Source organism: Atractosteus spatula, chromosome 2, assembly GCF_055471065.1.
Source record: "Atractosteus spatula isolate fAtrSpa1 chromosome 2, fAtrSpa1.hap1, whole genome shotgun sequence".
Taxonomy (NCBI): Eukaryota; Metazoa; Chordata; class Actinopteri; order Semionotiformes; family Lepisosteidae; genus Atractosteus; species Atractosteus spatula.
The window spans coordinates 15,352,846-15,367,478 of record NC_142707.1 but is presented as its reverse complement, the minus strand read 5'-3'; the positions used below and the strand labels follow the sequence as shown (position 1 = coordinate 15,367,478).

The window sequence follows — 14,633 nt, the reverse complement described above, 5'->3', positions numbered from 1 at the left end:
GCATGCAACAGGTACAAGGCGGGTTAGACCCTGGATGGAATGCCAGTCCATCACAGAACACAGTATTCTTTTTGTGTAAATTTCATTTGTAGCCTGAAAATGTGTAGACCTTTTCCAAAATCGAGAGTCTATTTGAGAGAAATGGATACTGGATCAGAAATGTATTAGAAAAGGTCATCTTAATACAAGGATACTTTTTATTCCAGTTCTACATGAAATATGCCTTCAGTACCATAGTTACCAGAGGGACAAGGGAGACAGACAGAGCTTCAACTGCCCAAAAAAAAAATAAGGGGAGAGATTGGTGCTACGACTCTGCGGAACGTCATTAAAAGAGTACTGTGTGTCCTTATAGAGCCTAGGAGCTAGAGAGAGGAGATAACCCCCATCTTAATTCAGGAGAATCACCAAACTCAACGTTGTGGAATGTAGTAAAAAGGTATCCCTACTCAAAACGATCTCTGCATCCAGAGAAAGTAGAATTTCTGAAACAGAAGAGAGAGAATGAATGGCAGTGATATTGAAAAGCCTAGGTTGAAAAACGAGTGTCTCCCTTTTCTAAAAATAAGGGCAGATTTAAAGAATGTTTCTATATTTTTATCAAGTAATATACACAATATGTGTTGTATTCTAATTTCTGTTACCAATAACAGCACAGGGAAGATGAAGAGGCATGGCTGTTCACAGGGCAACTGTCATAATAATATTACATTAATGCATTACATTATAATATTAGTATCGGTCACAGTCCTTACGTTTCCAACAGGCGTTGGTTCCTGCGGTTGCATTTTTATGTTATGTTAGTTTATTATTTATGGGCTTTTGTTATTCCAAAGCCATGCCGAACTGGTCAAAAGCTTATACATTATACCCAGAGTTTGTAAAAAGCACTGCATGCTACTGTACAGTACTTGCACTGGTTCCAAAGTTTGTGCAGTAAAATGTGCTTGATACCTACCTGTACAGCAGCTTTCATGACAGGTCTGAAAACGTGCCCACAACGTCGTGAGTGATATGAAGATAATTGTTAAGCAGTTCTTTAAAGATTTGTTAGTTATTTAGTTATCGCTTGGAAATCTCCTCATAATCATGGGTAGAACCTCATACTGTATATCAAAATTTGGATAAACCTAACAATCTTATTAGCAGTTTTTTTTGTTTGATCTTAATTGGGAACTTTTAATGTGCAGCTACTGTAACTTACCAGCGAAAGCTGCTACTTTGTAGAAGATGAAGTTATACATCTGTAAGCGTTACTTAACCTATAAAGTATTTATTAATGATAGGTTTCCACCTAGTGGATTAATGTGGACTAGCAGGCTGTCTGAACAAGTCTTGAAGAGATTAAAAATTTTATAAAAACATTACTAAAAACATTGGGTAGAGTATATTTAAAGTATAAGATGGAAGATAGTGTTTTGGGGACAGGATTTAAAAAGGAGCAACGTTTTGTTTTTCCATAGAAACGATAAAAACAATTGTGCTAGAAAAATAATTTTGCAACATGGCTTGCAGGTGGAAAATATATTCATCTGCTATAATAATCCTTACACTTATATAGCGCTTTCCCGGACACACCACTCAATGCCGCTTTATGGGTAATGGGGAATCAACGTGTAGCACCACTCTGGATGATCCAACGGCACCCGAAGTGCGCAAATACGCTCACCACACATCAGCTATCAGTGGGGAGGAGAATAGAGTGATGAAGCCAATTCAAAGATGCGGATTATGAGGAGGCCATGAATGGTAAAGACCAGGACACCGGGGTTAACACCCATACTTTTCGAAAAGCTCCCTGGGATTTTTAATGACCACAGAGAGTCACGACCTCGGTTTTACGTCTCGTCTGAAGGACGGCGCCTTTTTTCCAGTGTAGTGTGCCCATCACTATACTGGGGCATTAGGACCCACACAGACCGCAGGGTGAGAGCTCTCTACTGGCTCCACTAACACTCCAGCAGCAACCTTAGCTTTCCCAGGAGGTCTCCCATCAAGGCTTCAGTGGGTTGCCAGTTGTGAGTTGCAATTGACATAGCTGCTGACATACTGTTGGATGGCATCGCGAAAACAGGGCAAAATCGTGGGTTTTCCCATCATTGGAAAATCATCATCATTCTATTCCCTGTAATGCAGGCTCACGATAGCCTAGTGAGCCTACCCCCGGAAAAACAGGGTGCGTGGCAGGACTACCACTTAATAGGACCACAATCCATTGCCGGTGTCGTATCCAATTTAGTTTCCCCTTGAAATCTGTGTCCCCATGCGCACACGCTCCACAGAACCTTTCGGGATACTTAAAGACATACTGTAGGCGCGTTTTTGTGGCTTTGTTTATTACGAAAGGGATACTGTAAAAGGAGTCTTTCCACAAGACAGGGGAACCCGAAAGAAAGCACACAAAGGAAATGTGATTTGTCTTTACGCGTTATACTGTATATATAAATCATTGTATATGTGGACAATGAGAAAAATCATGCGTCCCATGAGACAACGGCGCATGAGTATTTCGCAGGGTAATACAGATTTCAAGGGGAAACTGAACTGGACACCTGACTCATGCACATACATTCATACACAGCACAAGCACAAGGGGGCATACTACAGACGCCAAGTAATCTTGCCTGCATGTTTTTGGAATGTGGAACGAAACGGGAGCACCCGGATAAAACCCACGCACGTGATCACGCAAAAAAACGTTTAAAGAATTGGTAGGCAGTTCCCCTAACCGCTGGGCAGCAGCGCGTTTGCATAAAACAAATCTGTGCAGATTCTCCTATAAGGTCTTAAAATGTGCCCAGGATATACTATTTATTCCGAACAGCATTATTTTACTTGTGAGAAAAAACGATAATTCAGAAGAACATTTAACACATGTTTAAAAAGAGTCCTAAAATCCTAAAATATTACAGTCCATTGACATTTTCTCCCACCATTTAAGGTTTGTGATTACCTTAATGATGCAGCAATTTTACAAAGGACCGGTTATGACACCCAGGCAAAGGACAATGGGTGGCTCCACTTCTCCAAGTTTTGTCTTAATTTACTAGTTTCCACTAGGTAGCGCTGTTTTCCTACTCATGTCAATAACTTAATGCTTTGAACAACAAGACTACGTGGTCCTCCTCAATTCTAGTCTTAAAACTACACAATAGGAGATCCCTTTTTTCTGATCACATCACATCATTTCTGATGTGTATACAAACCCAGCATCTGCAAAATGTCTTTTTAATACAGGTGACATGAATGCCTCTTAGCACATGGTCATCAGATGGAATCCCATCTGGGGACAAGTAGTTAAATATTCACTGAAAATAAAATACAAATAGAAGCAGCAGACAGACAAATTACTTCATGAAAAAGCCTGTACTCATTAAAGCATCATACAATGTTATAGCTCACATTCTCTTTCCTATTGACTGACACTCTTTAATTTGAGTTTTAACACATTTATTCTTTTAACCAGACTTGCCAATTGTTCAGACTCATGTTGGCCTGTAATAAGAGTGTATATCCCAAACACTCCTTGCTCCAGCAATTTCCTGATGCCTGCATATTCTGGCTCAATAAAAAGCAGATTTTTGGCAGACGTTTTGCAGTTCATTCATCTAGTGCTTGGAATTGCTTCTGGCTGGATTTACATGATAAAAATTAAACTTCTGCACCACTTAAACATACTTTTAAAATGTAATCTTACACTGTCTTAGTTGATGTGTGGACCTCTTGGAAAATCTCAAATTTGATGTGTATTCCCAGGTGAGAATTTCAAGTGTTCATTACCTAAGATTGCACAACAGCAGACTTGAATGACTACAAACTGAATTGCTTTGCATTGCCCTGCAAAGATGTTCCTTGCCTTCATTACTTATAAAAGAAGGCTACAGCAGAAAGCGGATTTCCAAAGCCAAGAACATTAAGAATAGAAAGCTATACATGCACAGGCATTAGAGCTGAGTTTTCTAAACAAATACTAATACACTTTAAATACATTACACTGTCAAAAGTGTACCATTCTCCACAATTTATAGTTTGTATAACACGTGTGCTATCTACAGCACAGGGGATATGCAGTTGTCCAGAATTATATACAGGCAACTATATATCCAGTTTTCCCCAACGCGGCACATAAATTGTAGCTAAAAGAGTTTCAACATAAAGTGGGAGTCTGTTGTCTCATCATACATTTTACCACACCAGACTTCATGGTGAAGTGTGTGGAATATTATACAGTATAGTAAGATTTTGGGATATTTCAGTCTAGGATTGCAACATGAAAAACAAGATGACGAAACACCAGGCACAATGTGTTGAGAACAAACCACTCTGCTTTGACAGACATCATTCAGTACGTAAGAGTGCATGGGTGTTAGCTAGAAAAATGTTTGTAGCAGTTTGCTGCTACAAAAGGCAGCCAGTTAAAAATCACCCATCAACAAGGTTTAGACAGCTAGAACTTCACACCGTTCGTCCCAAGTCTGGGAGTGTTTGCCCACAGGTTGCTGCCAAGTCTTTGGAATACTTTTTATGGTTTGGACTACAACTATTGGTTATTGGGAAGGGCCTTGTGACTGCCAAGCACATATTGTGACAGTTTGGTCAACTGTTGACAGCAGAGAATTTTATAGTTAGGGCTGGTGCATCATTACAGTAATGTGTGGCATAAAGAGGGGAACATACAGTAACAGTCCAGGAGAGGTTTTGAAAGGATTTCTATTGCGAGTCCTAACTTCATTACAACAGAACCTGGAATGAATTGAAATAGCAAATCAGGAAGAGACAGCAGAGCCCATGCTTTCATGCTACTATCACAGATATCATTCATGTAAAAGTGGGCCTAAACTTTTGTCATAATTTAGACAAGACTGCTCTTTACAGCCATCTGCTTTCTAGTCTCTTCAGCGTTTTGCAGCCCCACTGACAAAATTGTGCTTCTAAGCATGGAGGTTTCATAAAAAGTACAGACTCAAGACACTGAAACAACACCAGATTTTATTACGAGATCTCATGTTAGATATAACACAAGATTACTGTGGTACTTAAAGAAATGAACTGAAGGCTTTTATCTTTTTAATTTTTTAATTAACCATCAATGGAATTCTTTCCAGCGAGACAAGCATCCCAACCCATAGCCTACGAACATACACCATCAACATTTTTACTTTAAACAACGGGGAAAAACAAAATAATAGTGAAACAAAAATGGACACCAAAATACTCTCAGTCTGCGTTTTACTTACATCACATACTAGCAGGATATGGAAATGTCTGACCTGACAAAACTAGGACTACAGCATCTTGGAGGAGTGAGGGGGACTTAAAGTAGCAGTTTATACTCTCCATGTTTTCCTGTTATTCAGTTTCTTCATGTCTCATATCCTGTTTACATACTCTGTGACATCCACTGCAGATATTTTTGCTCATTGTGGCGAGAGCTGGATATTGGACTTTGAAAGCCAAAATGTTAAGATCTGTTGCACATCAGCATTATACAATTCCAACTGCAAAACATTTGGCCAGTGAACGTGGGTGATGTACGTTTCCTTGCCTAATTCAGCTCCCAGCAAACAGCTTTGAGAACACATTCCATCAGGTACCGAGTCATGGATTTAGAGAACTAGACTGTAGTAGTGAATTGACTCTCATAGAAATACTGTGAGCTTAAACAGCAGAGGGAAATCAATACTGTAATACAAATCAATCAAGAAATAACAGGAACACAAGGAATATATAAACCAGTCCTTTAAGAGTGCCATTCCAAAGTTGTCTTTTAGACAACATAAAAAAAGAGGTAGGCAAATGAGTTCAAAATGATCCCCTAAACCAAAAGTACATTATTCTTTGGAAAAATGAGTTTAACAAATTGTAAAATCCCTATCAGAATGTACTATCAGAATTTAGCAAGATCATACAGCAAATGCCTATAGAGGCTATCATTAAAAAAAAGACCATGAATATAATCGTGCTTTAGTCCAAGATCTCACTTCAGGGGGTTCTTAAATGGCAAGTGCCTCTAATATGAAGAAAAACAGCAAAAAACTCCCAAATGCAATGTTATTCTAATAGCACCAGGTCCAGCATTGTTGCTAGGTGAACTTCAGATCCAACTCTGTTGTCATGACAAACAAAGAGCCAAAGCATGGCTGCTGAAAGATGTTGCCCAGGCAACCCTGTTGCTACAACAGCTGGACAGCCAAAGGAAAAAAAAAAGATGGAAAAGCAAGCAAAATACTTCTGGTCTCAGGATAATACAGCCACTGCTTTGCCAAATTGCACTGTACACGCTTTTCAAAAATCAGGCTTACAGCTATGGGAATAGAAGAAATAAGAATTACTTCTTTTTTAACCCCATATTGCCTACCTCTTTTCAATTTGCATAATCAAACACCAAGCAAGCGAATAGGAGACTCATGCTAACAGCCAATATACTATTCTGGGTTCAGTATTAACTTTTTTTTTTCTTAAAAAACAAGATGATTGAAGTGTTAAAATAAACATTTTGTAAGGATAAAAAACAAGTGCATCAATGAGAAGAGAAAAGGAAGACTGAAGTGAATTACTGATGGACTACTGAGCTTTGAGTTACAGAAAGTCTTGTAAACAACTCAAGGCATTCATATAACTGGGATTCTGACTTTTAAAACCCAACAAATTTTACAAGAAAAAAACTAAAATACTGCAAATTGTACATCATTGTATAAATCATCATAACAAGAAATTATATTCTCTAAGCCTCTCAAAAATAACAGCAATGTGAACCATAATATATCCAAAGCTCCAGAGACAGGTTTCCTTCAGAATGGATATGTCAACTTTAAATTACTATCCAAAGATAGTTTTATCCAAAAAGATTAGAACCCAAAATGATTCTAACACATCAGGGGGTCATTAACTATTGCTACAGGTAGTCGCTCTCTCTGGGAGCCCTCTGTTTTCTAGAGGACAAAGAGGTCAAGTTACTTGCTGGCAAAGCTAGTTAGAAGCAGTAACCTGCTGGTAAAGAACACTTCTTTCACTTAGCCTGCATACCTGTTATGATACCAATGCGGAAGCATTTTTTAATAAAATGTCTAGATATAGACCTGAATGTAGTTATGAAATATTTAAACTCACAAGCACTTTTAATACATTTATTGCATATGCACGTATGAAATGAATACCATCTCTCAGGTGATCTATACTGGTTTTGGTTAATTTATTAATGGAAAAACAGATTACAAACAGCTATTTGATCTATGTTGACATTTATAGATGTCTATGGTGTGAAGAAAAGGATATACTGTAATTCGACCAATGTGACCATTTCAATTTTTTTGGAAAAGGAATGTTTTGCTTATTGGAGTATGTTTAAACTTATTCTCAAACCGTGTAGAAAGTTAATTTTATTACAGGAATTATAAAACAGCTGTAACAGGTAACAGTTATGTTAATAAAATAACATGTATAGCATACTTGAAAACATCTGCATTTTCACAGAAGCAGTATATGCACAAAAATCTAGTATTTTCATATCAACTGATGCCAATTTAATAGTGCCTTACTAAAGAAAGATGACTGTACTTCAAATGTTTTTTAAACCCAGTTAATAATACCCTTTTATTACACCCTGAAGGTACTGTTTAGCCACACAATTTAATAACTTGGTAAAAAAAAATATGGAATTATGTGACATGATTTGCAAAACTAGTGTTTTACTGTGCAAGATGATTCTGAGTTTACCCTGAACCCTAAATATTCATGTAACACCTACCCCTCAAATGTCTAATGCAAGACAAAAAGGGTATAAGAATGAATGAATTTATCACATTTGTCCAGAATATTATTCTGACCTTTATGATAGATGTCTAATTCATTCAGATATATAGTAAGCCTTAGCTCCAACAAGCTATAGTATTAAATTACCCTCAGTCCTTCTTTGCAAACATGTTGTTTTAGGTGAAGTGTACCTAGTGTCTCTCAGGTGTTTCAACCATATCTAATACTTAATTTACAGACAACGCCCACTTAGGGTCAAACATCATTCCAGAACAAAACATTTAAACATTTTAGAGAACCAGGTAGGACCTCAAATGCCTTTGGATGTGGAAATGTCAGGGTCAGATATATCTCACCTTTGATGCTGTGGCCTGCTGTGAGGAAAGGAACAAAAATATTTCAAGGGACTGCACCCTTAAACAAAGAGATAACATAAAAACATATAAAAAAGAAATAGTCTCCTTGAAGACTTTGCTGAAGAGCCCCCCCCCACTCCTCCCCCCACAATGAAATACTGATCCTTAAATAGAACAAGAATAGAAATCCTCCTTTCTGTGTAAGAAAAAACAATCCCAAATTAAACCTTTTTGTCTTTTCATTAAAAACAAAAAACAGCTCAGTCTTAATTCACTTGACTCTTCCTTTTCGTAAACAATGGTGTATGGCAGGAGGATAATACAGTATAAAACACTAAATAATACAGTCTGGAGTGCTCAGACATGGAGTGTTCTTTTTTTAATGAGGCAACTTATTTCATTTTAGTAGATGTCTCCACATTGGGTTGCAGGATGGGGAGTGGGGGTGGGGTTGAGGATAAGGTAGTAGGGAGGGGCTGAGCCAGGTAGACGGCAGGGACCTTCTTGGGCTCAGATTTGGTGGTGGGTACAAACTCAATGCTAGAACCCGCCTCCAAACCCTCCGTTTATCCAATGGGACAGCTTAACCCAGACTGGTGATGTTGGCACGTCCACCCGGGGGTGCCACGATGCGCTGAGTGGTGCGTCGAGGGACGTTGTCATCAATCTGGGCCCCTGTAAGACCCAAAAAATTAAACGAAACCAGAAGAACAATGCAGCCAAAACTGTAAAGAAAAAATAAAACCCCTGTTCTCTAAATGATAACATACTCCTTGTCTCAGACTAGTTTTGTCTTGTTGGATCAAAAGGGAATCTTTACTATACTTTATACTTTATAATACTACAGTATAAGGGCATTATAGTATAACGTGACGCATTATTTACATTCTGTGATCCTAGGTGCTTTATGCATAACACACTATTGCTTGTCCCATAAAGAAGTATTTTGTACAAAAAATATAAAACAAGTAGGCCAATAATGCAATTATGATGTCCAATCTCAGTTACAAAATCTGAAATATGGCAGGAAGCAAATCTTTGTTAAAATGAAACTAAATGTAGGTGGACAAAGTGAGAGAAGACAAACGTCCAGCTGGAGTTTTAAAAGGCACTGCAGAATTTACAGTCAGTGAATAACTAAAATATAGAGTAGCGAAACTCAATGGAAAAAATAAATGAAAAAATGTACTGTAATAATGGAACAGACTATTCACTTCAGTTCTGCAGGAACGTTAACAGGGAGTTGCAATCTCTGATACAATATTGTGAGCAAAGGAAGAGAAATTTAACAGGGACTTCGAAGATCAGCCTGAATTTAAAGTAAGGGGTAGCTTTGATGCTTTTGTAGAGGCGTGCTTTTAGTTAAATGAATATTAAAGTTGTATGACATCTTCCAAAAAGTAAACTTTGTAAAGACTGGCTTTTTAAATATTATTTTAATTAAGTCTTCCAATTTTAATTATACTAAGATAAAGCTACAGAGACTGGATTAAAGTTCTTTTGCAGGACTAAAGTATCCTTTACACTAACTTTGTTATCCTTTACCAGTCATAAAGTGTTTATAATATGAAATTCATTATTGAATCCAAAAGACATTTTATAGTGGGGTGCAACTGTGTTGTTATAGTTCCTTGGTTGTTCTGTGGCATTATTTTTCATTTAATAAACACAGTGTTATTAAAAACAATACAAATATCTATCATCCATCAGTATTTTCCAAATTGTGTAGTCTAGAAAGCTAAGCATTTCTTATTTTACTTTGTGCAACAGACTGCACAAAGCTTAGTGTATATCTGTGTATATAAACTCACCTGACAGGCTGAACCCAGACTGGTGCAGGTTACGCACTGGCTGGGCCTGCTGTTTGGCAGGGGAGGTTTTGGCAGAGGAGGCTGGGGTGACAGTTTTTGGGGTCACTGAAACTTCACACACTGGTCCATCATACAACCCTCGGGGGACCCCTCGCAGCTCCGCCAGCTGGAAACACCATTAACGCTTTCAGTACTACAAACCTTAATTACATCAAATGGCAGTCAATTTGAATTGCTTTCTTTTGGCAAAAACAGGTGGAAATAAATACAACCAACATGCATTTTTTGCTAAAATGATAATCTTGACTGCTCTTAATAAGCAAATAATGCACAAACATCTGCAGTTGCAGAGCTGCTTACAACAAGAGTGTGGTTTTGGACACTTCCAAAGTATGGAACAGAAGGAGGTTCACTAACTTACAAACTGTGACATACTGTAAGTCAGAGCAGTATTAGAGGTTGAATCAAGAGCATTTTGACTCTTTTTGGCCTTTTACATTAAATAATGGACCATATAGCTTAATTCCCAAAATGATCCTTTCTAAGTATACAGTCTATAAGAATTTCTTTTTCTTGCAAAACCTACAAATTAAATAAGTGTACAAGAAAGAAGGCAAAGACTATGCAAATCAGCTTCTGAAAAGTCCTGTCGTCTGCTTCCGTAAAGCAGCATAGTACGCATAAGGGTATAAGGGTATAAGGGCATAGGGGTATACACTGTCTTGCAGCAAGATGGAAATTCTCACCCGGCTGCGAGCTTTTATTCTCTTGTAGACATAGTCAGGGAAGGGCTTGCGGGGAATGTAGCGGCCTGTACCCTCTGTGGTGTGAAGGGTCCCATCCTCCAGCACAATTTTTCCTTGGCTGATCACAACCAGAGGGGCACCACGTACCTCCGTCCCTTCAAAAATGTTGTACTCCACAGCCTGAAGAAAGGAAAAAATTAATTCATAGATAAAGTGGGTGCAAAGATCCTATAATTATGAATATTAGTAAACTGCACTTAGTAAAAAAGCAGAAATCAGGCCAATGCATTTTCAAAATGTACCACATTATTAGGTACAGCACAGTACTATTAATGCTAGAGGGATAAAATCCTAAAGTAACGACAATTCACTTAAATGTGTACATATTCTGCGTAACCTACTGTTACAGGCGACTAGGAAGTGTTACTAAGAGTTTAAAGTGTGTAACACCTGGCAGTGTAAAAATTTCCAGCTTCAAAGCAGAGGAGATGTTTGCTGAGATGTGGGCCCAGAGTCTTTGATCAAAGCACATTATAAAGTTTACCTTGGTTTTACCTTAGTTAATTAAGTTGTGGATAAGTGTCAATCAAGAGTCCAGAAACACACCATATAAGATCAGATCAGGAGGTAAAGAAGGAGAAGAGAAAAAGAAGAAAAGAAAGGAGACTGCATGACAGGAGAAAAAGAGAGGGAACTTGAAGCTTGCGCCGGGCAAGAGCCCCTGCTTCATGATTATCAGAACAAAAATGGAGCTACAGTAAGTATTTGAACCTTGCTAGGGAGAGTTGACTATTCTATGTTTTTTAGGGAATTTTGATTTCCTGAGTCAATAACGCCTTGGTTAAAAATGGCCTTGCTTAGGGGTGCTTTTTTATCCAGAATAGAGAGATAGGCTCCCATTTTTTGTGGGTTTGCAGAGAAAGAAATTTAACTGCAGGTTCCATTGTATTCTATTTGGAAGGCAGCTTATCTCTTATTTTGGCCTCTGTAAGACATTTACGAGATTAATACTTGGTAACAGTTTGGGGTTTTCTGGGCAATTAGGACGTTAGGCCTCTGGAATGCCTTTTCTGTAAACATGCAAATACAGAAATGTGTGTTGTATGTTTATGTTTTTGTGTAGTGTTTACTGTATAATGTCATTGTTAATAAACATTTGTTTAACCAAGTGTGCCTGGAGTGTTACTCTTTTTATCAAAGCTGTGTCAGAGAATAGAAATTCAAGTGCCTCTAACTATACCAACCACTTGGGTATATTCTGTCAGAAATCACTTACAAGTTGGGGGTTATGAATATATGAATATTTATTTTATTATTGACTAATCCAGTAGATCAATTCCTGTTTATTCTCCATTTTCATAACCACCCGACTCTGTAATACTACAATAACATTAATGTTTCACAATTAAAATCAAAATCTAATTTTCCATTTACTTTGACAGACGAACCAAGTGATGTAAGCAATTAAAGTTATTGTATCTAACTCTGATAAGATGTAGTTAGTATTTGTGGCACAGTTAATTAGAGGTATGCATGTTGAAATTAATTTCTTAAATTCCACATAGTTCTGGCTCACTCACCAGATTGTGGCTCTTGGCAGAGATGATCTTGACAGTGTCTGGATCCCACAGGACCAGGTCAGCATCAGAGCCCACTGCAATGCGGCCTTTGCGTGGGTACAAGTTAAAGATCTTGGCAGCATTAGTGCTGGTGACTGCAACAAACTGGTTCTCATCCATCTTTCCTGACACCTGTAACACCCCAGTGACAAATCAGACAACTTCATTGAGACAGAAAAGTTAACATATCACCAGAAAAAGGGTATTGATGGCCTTAGTTAAAAAAAATAAGTTTTAACACAATATAAAGAAAAGAAGGTCTGAATTCCCTGATGAAGATTCCTGGATCGAAACACAGACCTTGGCATGATTTTGTCTAAAGTCAATTTTAAGTTCTCTGATCAAAAGTATTTTGTTGGTGTAGATTTATGCACAATTTACTAATTGCTATAAAAGTTTTTATAGCTTTTAATTAGTTAGCTGCAGCAAAAAAAAAATAAAATCCCTTCTACATGCACTGCGCTTTGGGATAAGGCCAGCAGACTGAGTAAATTAAATGACAGTGAGAGCAATTTAATCCTGAACCATTGCCCGTTCGCCAGCACTAACCACTTCTATATTCCCCTTTTTATTCCCATAAAGCCCATGAATCGCAATTGGAGATTCCAATACAGAAGAAAAAATATAGCTTATAACTTAATATAACTTAATGAGCTCCATTAAGAACTGGGTACAGCAGGACAAAAGAGCAATGTGAGAGTGGTTGTTTGTTTCATGACATTTTCTCCTTTCAAAGTCTTCAACAGGCTACGTTGTTGTGGGGTGTTTCATACAGAAAACATGATAGGTGTTTTTGAGGAGCATAATGATTAGATCAACTTGGATGTTATTGCAAAACACGACAAAAATAATATACTAAATGCACTCAAGTAATGCAATTTGTATAAGACACTGTAAATTTACTTAATTTCTTTAATTCAACTGCAACCCAATAGCTGATCATTTTTTCATACCAGCATAATTTTAAAAAATAACATATAAACATTCATTTATTCTCTGGTATTAATACACTAAATTATTCACTCTACACTTCATTTTATAATAACATTTGAAGACACGCTTGAGAAAAAGATAAAATCTTAGCTGCTACAGAGTTTCTAAGAAACTAGTCATGATATAAGGAAAAAATTCTATAAGGGGGAGACAGTATTTTCTTACCACAGACTTGTCCCAGATAATCGAGAGTCTCTCTTCAGTGCCATTGGTGCCCTCAGGGATCAGTGTGAAGTTGTCTTTACCCACAGCACGCTGGGCAGTGTTGAAAGTACAGTGAGCACTGCCAGTCACTTGCAGGTCACCACTGTGGAGGAGAGAGTCACATAGGGGATTCAGTGCTTGACATGGCTTAGCTCTACAGCATACAACAGTACTTTTAGGTAAGGGTTTTCTACTGCAAGAGTATTATGCCTCTGTATGAATTTTTATGAAATGCATTTGTTAAACTGTAAATCTAAACATTCACCAAATGACATTTGATTACATTTCGCTATAAATTACAAAAATTGGACATAACACAAAAAGTTTTTTTTAGCAAGCAGCCCACATTTGTCATTAATGTTATCAATACAACTCTTAGAATTTAAAGCCCCAGATTTCAACAGATCTAAGTAAACAAGTTAAGATCAAGATCACACACCAGGAGAGAAGAGAGTTGAGATAGTCAGGGGTAGTGGGGTCTGGGCTCAGAGGGGGAGATGTAACAAAAGCAGCAGCTTTGGCCCAGTTCTTGCTCCAGTAATGAGATCCATCGGTACCCAAGCTAGCCGAGATGGGTTCTCCATATACCACAGTGCCTGCACCAGCAAAGTGCAAAAAAATGAAAAGAACAGCTTTGAGCAAATGTTGACTAAAGCACTAGGGTACACATAAGCCATCACTTGATGTTGAAGTAAACAATTCTCAGGTAAGACTCCAATAAGACAAGTGTCACAGTATAGGCTAAGGTTTTAAATATCAGAATGTAGATCCATCACTGATGTGGACTGAAAATTACAAGGTATAATTACAATAAACTGGCTTCTTAACTTTAGGAACGTTCCATAATGCTTGTTTTTTATTATTTTTGTTTGGGACGAGTATATTTTATCTAATGCTACATACAGTACCAAATACAAACCGTACTTGTTCTGGGACAGGTTACAGGACCTACCTTTCTTCCTTGCCAGCGCAATGACATCAGCGGCACTTTTGCTCATCACCTTGGTGATGTACAGTGGGCAGTTGGTCTGGTTGGCAACAGTGATGGCGCGGTTCACAGCCTCAGCTTCCACCTGAATGGAATCAAAACACTTAGAATCAGACAAACTAGTCTGTGTTCTGTAACCACAGATAACCTTAATGTTAAGAGCC

At 37.8% G+C, this 14,633-nt stretch overlaps 1 protein-coding gene across 2 annotated transcripts in view; it reads right to left on the bottom strand.

Annotated features, from left to right (window-relative positions):
* Positions 1-4,970: 4,970 nt before the first annotated feature.
* dpysl2b (dihydropyrimidinase like 2b) overlaps positions 4,971-14,633 on the bottom strand; it is a 30,648-nt gene continuing 20,985 nt past the window's right edge. For both annotated transcript variants that reach the window (XM_088908470.1, XM_088908469.1), the window contains 7 exons: positions 14,434-14,554; positions 13,921-14,077; positions 13,443-13,584; positions 12,246-12,416; positions 10,666-10,845; positions 9,920-10,085; positions 4,971-8,783 (listed from right to left, as the gene is read on the bottom strand). In XM_088908470.1, coding sequence (XP_088764596.1) covers positions 8,692-8,783; positions 9,920-10,085; positions 10,666-10,845; positions 12,246-12,416; positions 13,443-13,584; positions 13,921-14,077; positions 14,434-14,554 — 1,029 coding nt within the window. In that variant the 3' untranslated portion in view covers positions 4,971-8,691. The remainder of the gene's footprint in view (positions 8,784-9,919; positions 10,086-10,665; positions 10,846-12,245; positions 12,417-13,442; positions 13,585-13,920; positions 14,078-14,433; positions 14,555-14,633) is intronic.